The sequence below is a fragment of the Arachis hypogaea genome, chromosome 17 (assembly GCF_003086295.3).
Source record: "Arachis hypogaea cultivar Tifrunner chromosome 17, arahy.Tifrunner.gnm2.J5K5, whole genome shotgun sequence".
In the NCBI taxonomy this organism is placed as follows: Eukaryota; Viridiplantae; Streptophyta; class Magnoliopsida; order Fabales; family Fabaceae; genus Arachis; species Arachis hypogaea.
In genome coordinates this window covers 7,815,244-7,828,271 of record NC_092052.1, presented here as the reverse complement: position 1 = coordinate 7,828,271, position 13,028 = coordinate 7,815,244, and the positions used below count along the sequence as shown (strand labels likewise).

The following is a 13,028-nucleotide window of genomic DNA, read 5'->3' as shown; positions in this document are numbered from 1 at the left end:
TGAGTCAGTGAACAAAATATTAAGTTGGTTCTAATTTATCGATATCATTTTTGTTTTGTTTAAACATTAAAATAAAACAATGTTATTTAGCTCTGTCTAGCAAGATAGGTCAAAACTAGCTTAGCATTTCATTCGTTAACTAAAATGAAATGAATTGTTCTTATTTATTTGTAGTGTTGCAATATCAATTATAACAGAAGCTATCATTTAAAAATATTTTGTTTTATCTTGATTTTTATGGTTATGCTTATTCATCAGGATGATTGATAACTATTGTTTGAAGTAAAAAGAAGCTAATTTCAATTTATTTTCATTGTCATTAATTGTGTATATTAACGGATTTTACACAAGATAGTAACCTTGCCATTGTGCCAATATTATAAGTCTTGAACCACGAATGAGATATTTGTTGAAGCACGATCCATGGTTTGTAATTATTTCCTCGATTCTTTTTTGTGTCACCGTGATAATTTGGTAATCCTTTGAATCAACAATGACAGAGAAAAAAGAACGAGCAAGTAGTAACTAGTAACTAAGTACCAATACCAACAACAGTGATCAATAAGTTATACAAGGTACACTAACATGAGTCTCATATTTTAACAAAGCGAACATCACTTTGTCCAAATGCTGTTCCACATGCAGGGCACTTGCGGTGCCTGAGCTCTAGATTTCTTTGTATGCATGGATTGCAGAACAGATGATAGCATTTGACAATCACCACCTGTGAAAAAATCCAAATCAAGCTCTTATATTTTGCTGGTGCAACAAATTTTCTTTAATATGTCCTCAAAAGGTTTAAATCAATGCAAGTTCAAGAAGAGGTGTTACCTCCTTTGGCCGATCAGAACAGACTGTGCACTTAATCATGTTCTTACAGATCTTTATTTCTGCTTCGAGCTTTTGTATTGCGGTTTCACCCGTTTCAGAACTCAGCTCGGCGATTTGCCTGTTCACTTCCCTGAGTTCTTCCTCGAGCTTCATCCGTGAACTCCTGCATGACTTGATAGGATCAATTTCAGTTGAGCCCAAATTCAGAGTACATTTCACAGCAATGGAGTACTTTGATAGATTAGCCAAACTTTTTGCTTTTTCTATTTAGTTTTATTTATACTAATAAGCTTGCAGATTTTCATGAGCTACTAGGTTGATTTGATGCAAACTAAGCAACCTGGGAAGCTAAACCAAATACCAAGATTCATAAGCTCCAACACTACTTTTGCAATCGATTAGTTTTACTGAATTCCTCACCATGTCAAATTCATCAATTTCACAAACACAGAGAATTGAGAGAAATGCACCTTTCACTTTCTAATTCCATTTCAACTGCTGCCACATCTTTCTGTATTTGGTCGTATTCTTTCTCTGAAGAGGAAAGGGCAGACTTCAGCCACTTTAACTCCTTCTCAGCATCAGCCAATTCCCACTTGGCAAATTCCAGAGTGACATGAAGGTTTTTTTCCTCCTGATTACATTTGATGCCTTCTGATAGAACAGCCTTCATCTGCATGATTCAAATTATTGTATATGACAGAAAGCACTGGTAAAGTTGTACAAATAGAATAGAAAATTAAAAAGTATTGGCGAGCAAAGGAGGTTGACCTGTTCCTCAACGTGTGCAATCCTCATTTTTGAGGCATCAATTAAAGAGTTAATTTGTTGAAGTTGCTTTGCCAAGGCCTGCTTCTCAGCCACTAAAGAACTGTGTACTTGTTTTGTCTTCACACTTTCTGATACAAGCTGCATTGAAGTTTGTAATATGATCAAAACATGGCCAATCTAACCAAAAATGGAATTATTTAAGTAAAGAGCAAATACACCAATTTTCAGAAAATATCACAATTTTCCAGAAATTTAAGTCCCGCTTCGCAACAAGACTGTCTTTGCTAAAACCAAATTGTATCCCCAAAAAGAAACATGGTGGCTAATGAATTATTTTTGTCCAAGTATTTTATTTTGTCCAAGTCAATTATTAGTTATTACAAATTATTAGGCTGTTACAGATGTAGGCCGGCATATCAGTTTATATAATTCAACTTTAGTTTGATACAAGTAAGAAGACTTTCCTTTGTATCAACCAAACAAACAAATATTTCTAATATATTCCTTATCCAAGAAATCAAGAGATAATTTTAATCTATTAACTAACAAGACAAAGCATCAATTTCATTAGTGTCATTAGCAAAAGCCTAGATAATAAGCTAAGCGTTATTGGAGCCTGGAGTAGTGCAACAGAAAAGATGGCAGGGGCCATAGTAAGCCAGCATTTAGTAAAGGGTAACAATAAGAGATACCTTGATATTATAGTCATCCCTCTCAGTCACCTGCTTCATCAGATGTTGGTTCTGTGTCTGCATATCTTCATATGCTTGACCAATAGTCTGGATTAAAGCAAACAATCATTTGAAAAGAAAAGTGTAAGACCATACTTTTGCAGTTCATTCAGTACGGGGGAAGGAAAGTGACCTCGATTTCAGATATATATGCCTCTGCCTCAGCCTCTTTCACTTTAATAGCCTCGGTCAGCTCCAAAATATCTCTGAATCAAAACAGATTAAGCACGGAGACAAGTATCAGCAGATTAATAAACAATGGTAGTTTCTGAACATATTGAATATCAAGATCATTTAAATTAAAAAATAAGAGAGGGAAATGGGATTTGCAAATGCAGTTAGGGCATCAAACAAACTGGAAAAAAAAAATCAACATAAAAATTAATTACTTTTCCCCAATAAGTGTGACAACCTTTGGCAATTATATATCACTACAGATAGGACACAATGGCATCATTTTATCTATGTAGCCAATCCCACCTTCCAGGATAAGACTTTGTTGTTGTTGTTATATGTTGAGAGATTTATCATCAAATATTAATTTAAAATATTCATCACACACAAGGTTACAATTAGCTCAATGGAACCATTAATCCTCCACCCTTTTCTGTCAGAACCATATGACTACAAATATAGTGGTTCTACCAATCTAATGTTTACCTTCATTTGGGTTAATAAGGAAGAAGATCAAAAAACAAACACACACCATCAATTTTTTAAAAGGTTTAATTACTCTGTTGGTCCCTATAATTTCGTGAAATTTTCAATTAGATCCCTATACTTTTTTTCTTTTTAATTGGGTCCCTGCACCAATTTTTTTTTCTTCAATTAAGTCCCTCTTAGTAGTAATTGGCTTAATTTTATAGGGACCCAACTAAAAAAAAAAAGAATTGGTACAGGGACCTAAATAAAAGGAAAAAAAAAGTGTAGGGACCCAATTAAAAAAAAAATTTGGTGCAAGGACTCAATTAAAAGAAAAAAAAGTATAGGGACCTAATTGAAAATTTTGCGAAACTATAGGGACCAACAGAGTAATTAAACCTTTTTAAAACAGCAAATCAAAATTACTGTAGGAGCATACGTAAACACAAACCTTTCAGCTGCATCCAGCTTGGCTCTTAAGTCCTCTATTTCAGCTTCTGCAGCAGCAAGCCTTTGTTCACAAGCTTCTTCAGCTTCATTAGCAGCTTTTACTCTTAACTCAAGACTATGTTCATCTAAAGCATTTTTCAGCATTTCAGCTTGAGAGTGGGCTTTATTTTCAGATTCTCTAATTTCTGCCAGAGTACTGAAATCCATGTTTTACAGCATATAAAGATCAAATACAATGTAGACAGAAGAGAACAAATGTTAGATTTAAAAAAAAAAAAGAAAGAAAAAAAAAACAAAACAAACAAAAAAAACAAAAACAGAAGTCCCTATTCAGTTGCCAACTACAGCTAAAGGCTTAAGAAAAAATTCAATGTAATAGGAAAATATTAAAAAAGTTGGGCACCATCGATGGAATAATGTGAGAGAGAGACAATTTTCCTCAACACTTTCATAGCCCGGATTGTTAAGACAATTGAAACAAATCTAAATATTAAATGTTCCATTACATATTTATCAGCATTTACTTTAAAGTAGGAAGGTTTCCACCTAAAGTTTAACTACACAAGACTATTTCCAAAATCTTAGCAACCTCAAATCAGCATACCTTTTATCATAATTCTCTTGTCCATGCATTTCCAGAATGAATTCCAACTCTAGTTTCTCCTTCTGTAACTTTTCAATCTGATATCATTACATGATTTTGAAGATGAGTCATACTCGTAGACAACATAAAAAATATTCACGATTAACAGGCAAATAGTGTTAAAAAAGTAATACAAAAAAAAACGTATACAGAGTAGGACAAACATGGATTAACATAAGAACAAAAATGTATACAGATTAAGACAAATGTAAACTCACCAATGCTCTTAAAGACTTAATTTCCAAATCCTGTTCAGTACATTTGTTTGCAAGGCTGCTAACTTCGCTTGTCTGCTTCAAAAGAAGGGCATTAATAAACCTTGATGCAGAAAAGGTTTGTTCTGTGTGTATCTAGGGGGAATAAATTCTGCCTTTAAACTTGGTCTGCTCAATCCAACATGATTTCTTAAGTCCTTAAATTAAATTGCATACTTAGATTTAAATCAACAAAATCACTGGCACCAAATTGGAATATTCCCATTCACTTTCTACAGTTTAACATGCATACAGGACTAGGTCAGTTTCATAAAAAAATTGAAAATTGGAATGTTCTCATAAACAATTCTAATTGTTCTAATATTGTTGGTGTTAAAACAATTAGATTTATGTGGAACAAACTCAACCCCGAAATCTAAATAGGAGAGGGTTGCCAAGCTCCTAGCTATTTAGGCCTTATCTATGGGTGATATGAGGACTCTAACAAGAACAATTGACAACTTTGCATGAAACCCCAATCTCTACTAAAAGTAACTAGATAAATTTACGTATAAGTCCTCCAGAAAAGAAAAGGAAACACCAATAAATATCATATCAGTTTGTGAGAAGAACCTTCCCACTCAACACAGCTCTTAGTGAATGAGCTTTCTCGCGTAACGATACCGCCTCATGAGCTGCATCCTTCCATCGCTTGACCTGAGCTTCCATCATTCCCATTTCTTTGGACAAAGCTGAAGCCATCACACGAAACTCGGATTTGATATCTTTTCTCCCTGAAACATGTAGTATTGTGAGAATCTAATAATCCAATTATATGCACTGCAAGTCTAAACATAGAACATGTGATATGCAGACCAGTATCTTGTATAGCCTCTTCCATCTTAATTTCAAGATCATTCTTTTCAATAGTACACTTCTGCAACTGAACCTCCAGCTCTTCAATCCTGGAATCTGAACAGTCAATGGCATGCCTTGCAGTATCAACAGACTCCAATTTGGAGTTCAGCTCCTTCTCCCATTTTGTGACATGGACACTTCCCGCCTGATGTTTCATTTGAGGTGGAAAATCATAAAAGGGGGAACAACATATAAACATTTACAACCATATGGTTCTTATAATACATCTAATTAAAAAGGGGGAAATCATTCTTAACCTGCAGAGACTCTACCAACATCTTATACCGAGCTAACTCAGCAATCCAATGTTGAAGTTGATCATTCGTCAATGAATATATTCTGGAAGTGCGTATATACTTGTCATCGTTCAGTTCATTCTGAAATAAATATGCAGGAGAAACAACTTTTACATAGAACTCTAAAGTTAAAGCATCTCAAACTATTCAAGAATATATGACAAATTATCTTGGATAATCCGAACTTACGAACCTGAAAATCTTGGAATTGCTTTGTCAAGGTTTCATTTTCTTCGTGTGCCTCTTGAAGCTCAGTAAGACGATCAGCATTCAGTATCTATGACATTAAATAAGCAAACTTCTCATTAGATGAAGAAAGGAACAACATAAGAAAAGGAAATCATATGACAAAACCTTTGCTTCCTCAATTGAATCCTTCAGCTCACGCAAACTCATAGTCCTGTCTGTGGGTTTTTCAGGAGACAAGTTTCCGTTAACCGAATCAGCACTAGGGGATTGCATTCCTGCCGCTGCATCCTTTTGCATTTTCAGATTGACTAGTTTTCTTCTACTCTCTTCAAGTCCAGTTATGCTCTCTTCAAGGTCACCTTTCAGTTTGAAAATAAGACACACTCAAGACATAACATACAAAACCATTAAACAGGAGAACCAATCACATACTTCCTCAATTTAACTGCAAAGTTCTATAAATACATCTCTGCATAAATCTAAGACATCAGTGCATAGAACTATTGAACGCCTAAACTACCAGCGTGTTAGACCTCGTGGTTTCAAATCTTAGTTTTATCCTTACTTAAAATGTTAAAATATGTATTAGCCAACAGAGATCGAATCTGAATGGGTGTTCAATTTATCTACCCCTTATCAACCTTTTAAGTAGAGAGAACCCTACATTTCTTACTTGTCACATATCACATAATAATAATAACAACAACAACAACAACTACAACTACCAAAGGCTGCTGGTACGTTACACACCAGAAGATTGACTGACCAACCTGTCGTCGTGTACACGCAGCCAACCAGAAGCCGCGCCGCCACTAGAAGTTTGCAACCCTAGATGTATATGTCGGATGCTAACTGATTTTGATGTACTTTTATTACCTAATTTTTGTTTTGTTAATGATTTGATTTTATATGCTGATTTATAGGCATTTTTCCTAATAAATATTTACATCACTTCAATGTTCTGGCCATGCCACCTCACCACACACAAGAGTTGCATCAACCTAGTTTTCACTTTCGAAATCCCTTCCCTTTCCAAGCCAACCCCACAATTTTATTTTCATTCCATTAATGGAAAAGCAAGCAAACTACCTTGTTAGACTTAACATTTTATTTATCGTGTGCGAAATAAACATTATTCTAAAGAGTGTTAAATATAAAAATCATTCATGTTCTATCGCTTAACAATTTAGGCTTTTTAGAGAATAATTCAGAAGGTGATAAAAAGCCTCTATGAGCAAGTGGTCTAGAGTTAGACCTTTGGCACCACCATTCTTAGATAAAAGGTTGATATTCAGCACAAGATAAAGTGGGTTTGAACACTGCCCACACGCATCAAGCTTGGGGGACAATAGCATGAGGGGTATAAATCTATTGTGTTGCCTTTCAGAAAGATGGTTCACGATTAAAAAAATAAAACTCAAAGGACCAAATTCAGGTTTACACATATGCCATATATCAATACCACTCATCATTGGCAACAACTAAACTTTGTCCAACTAGGTGAAATTAGTTGCATAGATCAAATGACGCAAAAGTGCCCTATCATAAGCCGTATCAGAGTTTAAACCATTTATTTGCAAATCTAACTTTCATATATTAATATAACTAACTAAAAAGGTGCCATTAACAAAAGGAACCTCCCTATGTTCCACAATGGTGAAAACTATTATTTTTTCTTTTTTTAGCCAAACAGAAAAAGGCGATCTTTTGCTGAAAAATACGTCCAAATGCACCCTAAAAAGACAGATGTATAATAATAGACTTCACAGTAACTGAAGAAGTTAAAACCAAACACAAAATGAAAAACATCAAAACCTGCAAGGCGTTTAACTTCAGACTGATCTTGTAAGCACCAACTGATATAACTTTGAATTCCAATAGTATACTCTTTATGTGAATCGTTGAGAGCATTAATGATTTCACGTAAATTACTTTCCTCTTCTTTCATCATGTCATCAATCTGAGACATCTGAATTATAGCATCTGAAAACCAGCAATGAGTAAACATTAACAGATCATTTATACAAATTTTCTCTTAAATTCCTAAATCAATTATATCTGGAAGAGAAATAAAGATTCAATCGTTAAAAAGAAAAATAAATAAATAAACATTTGGATGCATATCAAATGTTTTTTACCTTCTGAAGATAACTCGCCATGCAAAACCTGGGCTATACTGTCAATTCTTTCCATCTGAGCCTCCATGGTATCTTGAAGGAGTTTCAACAACTCTAACGTAGATGACCGGCGTAAAGCAAGGCTTTCTTCAACATAATTAATTCTCTCACCAATACTGTTTCCATCAACAGAATCTTTCTGGATCAATCTACACAGAAATATATCCTCTGCAGGGCATGAAGGAAGTGAACCTAGAGAGATTAACTCATGTCAGTCCCTTGAAATTTCTTCATACAACAAGAAAAATGTGTGGGGTACCTCGACGGTTATTATGGTAATCTAGTGTTTGTAATGCATCTTTGCTTCTACCAGCTCGTACACCAAGAAGAGTCAGATCATCAGACAACTAGAGGAAAAAAATTATGAAGTTAGCCCAATGTGCATATGCTAGAGGAATATCGCAAAAAGTGCCTTGCCATTCCCCCCTCCCTTACATGGCCAGCAGAACATGCCCTATCTTCTATGGAAGCATTAATTTCAAAAGGCGAAAGAAAAATAAAACTGACTAAATAGGATGAACAATAGAGTGGAAGCATAACAATAAGGAATAACCTGAATCCAACATTGGTTCACTGCAATTAACAAATCGTCATGGGTATTTTGCCGCTCTTTTAACTCTCTAATTTTTTCTTCAAGGTCATGCAAAGCACGCTTTTGGATGTCAATCTTTTGAACGAGCTGCTGGTTCTGTGCTTGTAAGACTCCAGCATCAGCCTGTATAAAAAGCACAATGATTTCCCATTAAGCAAGAAAAACTCGAAAACTATTCACAACAAACCCAAAAATTAGAGTCCCAATATCCTATTGCCACAGATAGAGTTGTCATTACACGGAACAAGAAACAAGGCAGCGTTTTAACCTCTAAAAATCTTACCAGTAACCTCAAATTCCATAAACTGCATAGCAGATACATATGTTCAAATATCAATGATACCTTTCAAATATCAATGACTTGAAATATCCCTCTCACAAAGATCAAGCATAACAAGATTGTTCAATTTTGAATCCCAAAACTCCATCATCCAATTAAAAATTACACAAAAAAACACAACACATAAGACACTTCACCTTGTTACTAGTCTTTCAGCCCTACCCTGCAGCAAGTTAGTATCAAACACAATCAAATTCACCATCCCTTTGTCCCAAAGATCACAACTTGACCATAAAACAAAATCCCTCAGCATCAAACAGCTCTAAGAACTCAATATCACACTAAATACAATGTAAAACACTGAAATTCAGAATCAGACTATCAAACACACAGACATAAAAACAAACACAGAGTGTGCATACAAAACACAGAGAGAATATGTAGAGAGAGAGGAAAAGGGGTTACGGTTTTGTTGTTCGATGGAGAGTTTCGCGCCACGCGAGAAGAAACGGAAGTGAGGTGAGGCCTCTTCTTTTCGGGTTCGTTGTGGTCTGAGTTTTCCATTTGGTTTTAACGATTTCTGAGATTCTCAACAAAAACCCAACACACATCATTAGGAGGAAGAAAAACAACACAGAATCATGGCTTCCTATCAAGTTCGTTCTTTTGAGGAATAAAGAAGACATCAAAACGGAGACACAGAACAGAAATGAGAAAACACAGCACCAAAATACACTCACTCAGAAGAAAGCGGTTCCACACTGTTCAGCTCTTTCTTTTTTTCTTTTTTTTTTTTTTTAGTTTGAGGTGGTGGACGCTTGTACTATAACTTCAAATTTCACATCAATGTTAAATTTTAAAAAAGGAAAAAAAATACTGAGTTTTGTTTAGGAAATAAAAAAAAACTCGAATATTTTTTGGAAGGTACAAGAAACGTTAATTAGTAGCAATTTAACTATTTTAAGATAAATAAAAAATAATTTAACTAATAATTTCTCTTATAATTATAATTAAATAAAAACTCATATACAGTTATTTTTATATAAAATATTTAATCAAATAAATTAAATCATCTAATAATTTTTAATTAAAAATTTTCTACTTACACGTGGGTTTTTATTTTATAATTAAAGTATTGAATGTAAAAAAGTTTGTATTGAAAAATTAAACATTTTAAATTCTTAAAATATGTAAAATCTATATATATATATATATATATATATATATATATATATATATATATATATATTATCTTAAGATGGGAGAAAGCCAATAAAAATTTGAGGGGTACACAACTTTATAATAATTACATTCCATCCATAATTTAGCTAATAAAGAATAAAGATATAAGAATTTCAAAATTTAAATAAAACTTAGATGAACATAGCTAGCATGAATATACATGTTAACGTTATTAATTTAAAAATTTATTATAATAAACATACAAATTTTAAATTTTAATATATTTGTTATGGTGTTTATTAAAAATTTAATTTTCATGAATTGTCATCATAAAAAATTTAACCATATATTATTATATTATTAAAAATAATTAATTTTTTAATTATTATTTAAAATATCATCTAAATACATAAATAATTAAATAATTATATAAATTTTTTTACATATATGAAAATTAAAATCATTTATTAAAGCAAAAAAAATTGTCACATGATAATTATATTAGTTCATATATGATTTTGGTGTGTGAACAAATCTAAAAGAAAGACAATATTTCGAAGAATCATTTGGCTATTGGCTTCGAATTTCTATACATTTTACATCAATTACACTCTACACTCTACAAAATTTTCTATTTAATTTAAAATAAATATAAAAATTAAAATAAATATAATTATTAAAATATATTTAACTATTAAAAAATATAAAAAAATAAAAAGCTCAATATTATAGATGTGACATGCAATATAAACACGACACGATACGAATGCGGCAATATAATATTTTTATAAAATATAAGATACGATACGTCTAAAATACGTTATGTAATATAATAAAACATATGAATAATAATTAATATTTTATTATTATAAATAATAATAAAATAACATTAAAATGATTAAAAATATTTGTTGTTAAAATATGTGCACATATATATATATATATATATATATATATATATATATATATATTTAAAAACAAAATAATGATCGACATAAACATAAATGATCTAAACTTTTTTTTTTTTTTTACTTTTTAAGTGAATATAAAAAGATTATACCATTTAAGTTATAATTCATTAGCAATTTAACATAAATTAAGATAATTTATGTATTTAGTTTATTGTAAGAATATCTGTATCCGACATAAATACATCAAGATTTTAAACTTATATGTGCTTCTTAGATAAAAAATTGACAAAATTGAGAATTTTAAGTACACAATTTATGTACACAATTAACCAAAGTTTATTATTTTTCTTATCAATAGGTAGTTTATAAGGTATCTTATAAATTCGATACTCGATCAAATCATGCCAGGGAATTTTATGGTCTCAAATAATTATATGGCTTGAACAAGGCAGATGCTATGCACTTAAAAATCCAAAAAGATAAATAAATAAATGATAAGCATGATGATAGCTGCCCCGGATACTATCACAGACAAATATATCAAAACTTCGCTACTCATACCTTTAATTAGGGTGCACATGGGCCGGGTGAAGCCGGGTTTGATGTGATCCAGATCCGACCCGAAATATACACCGGGTCTATTTATTAGACTCGAACCCGGCCCTAGACCCGATGAAACCAATACACTTTCGGGTCACAATTATACCGGGTAAAAACCGGGTGAAAACCGGGCCGTTAACATTACATTACGTTGATACCTTCTTGTAAGCTAGCATGTAAAAATATCCAAATTTTCAAGACTCCAACCATTATTTAACATGGTAAAATTCACTTAGAAAAATATAACAAGAACCAACCCTTCTTCAAAATTAAAGCATAACCACAATCAATACTAAAGTATAACCACAATCAATACTAATATTGTCTAATAATACCAAATATTTAAATCAATACAAATAACACAATATTATGCATTAGTCTAAAGTCTTATACATTATAAACATAAAACATTAACTTATAGTTTTATAATGACTAATAACACAAAATATTAAGATTTACAATACTTAAATTCCACATAAGAATAGTCATGATCCATCACTAATAACACAAAATATTAATTGTGTATGATGACCGGGTCACCGGGCCGACTTCGGGTGACCCGAGCTATGACCCGGACCCGACCCGAAATAATGACCGGGTCTATTTTTGAGACCCTTACCCGACCCTAAACCCGATGAAATCACACCAAATTAGCCCCAAAAGTGTTCGGGACCGGGCCGAGCCTTCGGGCCGGGCCGGGTCTGTGCACCCCTACCTTTAATCTTAGGAAAAATATGTGGAACCAAAATGTGACCAGCCAAAAAATAAATAAAGCTGTTTAATTAAAATTACTTTTTGAATAATATGTTTGAAAACCGCTCCTGAGATCACGAAGCACAAACCAAAACTCAATTTTTCATGGAATCCAAACACATTTTGGCTGATTTTTGGCTGATATGCTTTTGGTTCTTTAGTTGTTCTCTTAATCTTATAATAGAAAATATTTTCATTTTTGACATTAATATATTTTAAGAGTTAATGTGTTTTTTATTTTATTAATTAAAAATTAATTTAAATATGTAATTAATTAATAATAATTATTATATTTTTATATAAATATTAAAAGTAGGGTAAAACGTGAAAATAAACCAAATGCTATACTAAATTACACAAATCAACTAAAAGATAAAATGTTACATGAATCTCCTAAATGCACATTTTTATGTAAATCGAATGAATTTTATTCAATTTATCAATTTTCCTACTAAATCGAATCAGGGTAAGTCAAATTACTATGCAAACATGTAAATCGAAACAGTATGAGTCGATTTATGCATGTAACGTGATCCCTAGTAAATCGAATCACCATGACTCGATTTATGCATGCACGTGATTCACAAAGTAATTCGAAACAATCTGTTTCGATTTACCATAGTTTTGTTCTCATACTAATTCGAATGGGACTGATTCGAATTACTATTCTCGTGAGCTATAGTTATAAATCGAATTTGGGGAGTTCGATTTAGTGGAAGCCAACCTATATAAATATGATATGAATGTGAATTTTTTATGAGAGTGAAACACAATGGCTAATGAGAAAACTTTTTTAGTATTGGTGCACTATAGATGGTCGATTAAGAAAAAAACACGTTCGGGAATTAAGTTTACTGATAAGGATCCA

The 13,028-nt window shown here is 32.3% G+C and overlaps 1 protein-coding gene across 2 annotated transcripts; it reads right to left on the bottom strand.

Annotated features, from left to right (window-relative positions):
• Positions 1-405: 405 nt before the first annotated feature.
• LOC112764433 (E3 ubiquitin-protein ligase BRE1-like 2) lies at positions 406-9,559 on the bottom strand. 2 transcript variants are annotated; one of them, XM_025810018.3, is made up of 20 exons: positions 9,455-9,559; positions 9,180-9,294; positions 8,396-8,557; positions 8,102-8,189; positions 7,804-8,034; positions 7,481-7,648; positions 5,831-6,024; positions 5,670-5,753; positions 5,438-5,557; positions 5,139-5,325; positions 4,896-5,056; positions 4,287-4,358; positions 4,030-4,106; positions 3,427-3,621; positions 2,467-2,539; positions 2,295-2,381; positions 1,603-1,740; positions 1,302-1,504; positions 832-994; positions 406-724 (listed from the first exon to the last, which is right to left on the bottom strand). In XM_025810018.3, the coding sequence occupies exons 2-20, from the start codon at positions 9,276-9,278 to the stop codon at positions 593-595; spliced, it is 2,634 nt and encodes an 877-aa protein (XP_025665803.1). In that variant the 5' UTR covers positions 9,279-9,294; positions 9,455-9,559; the 3' UTR covers positions 406-592. The 2 variants fall into 2 exon arrangements, with proteins under 2 accessions (XP_025665803.1, XP_025665804.1); XM_025810019.2 differs by having other exon boundaries at positions 7,804-8,010; positions 9,455-9,556.
• Between the last annotated feature and the right edge of the window lie 3,469 nt (positions 9,560-13,028).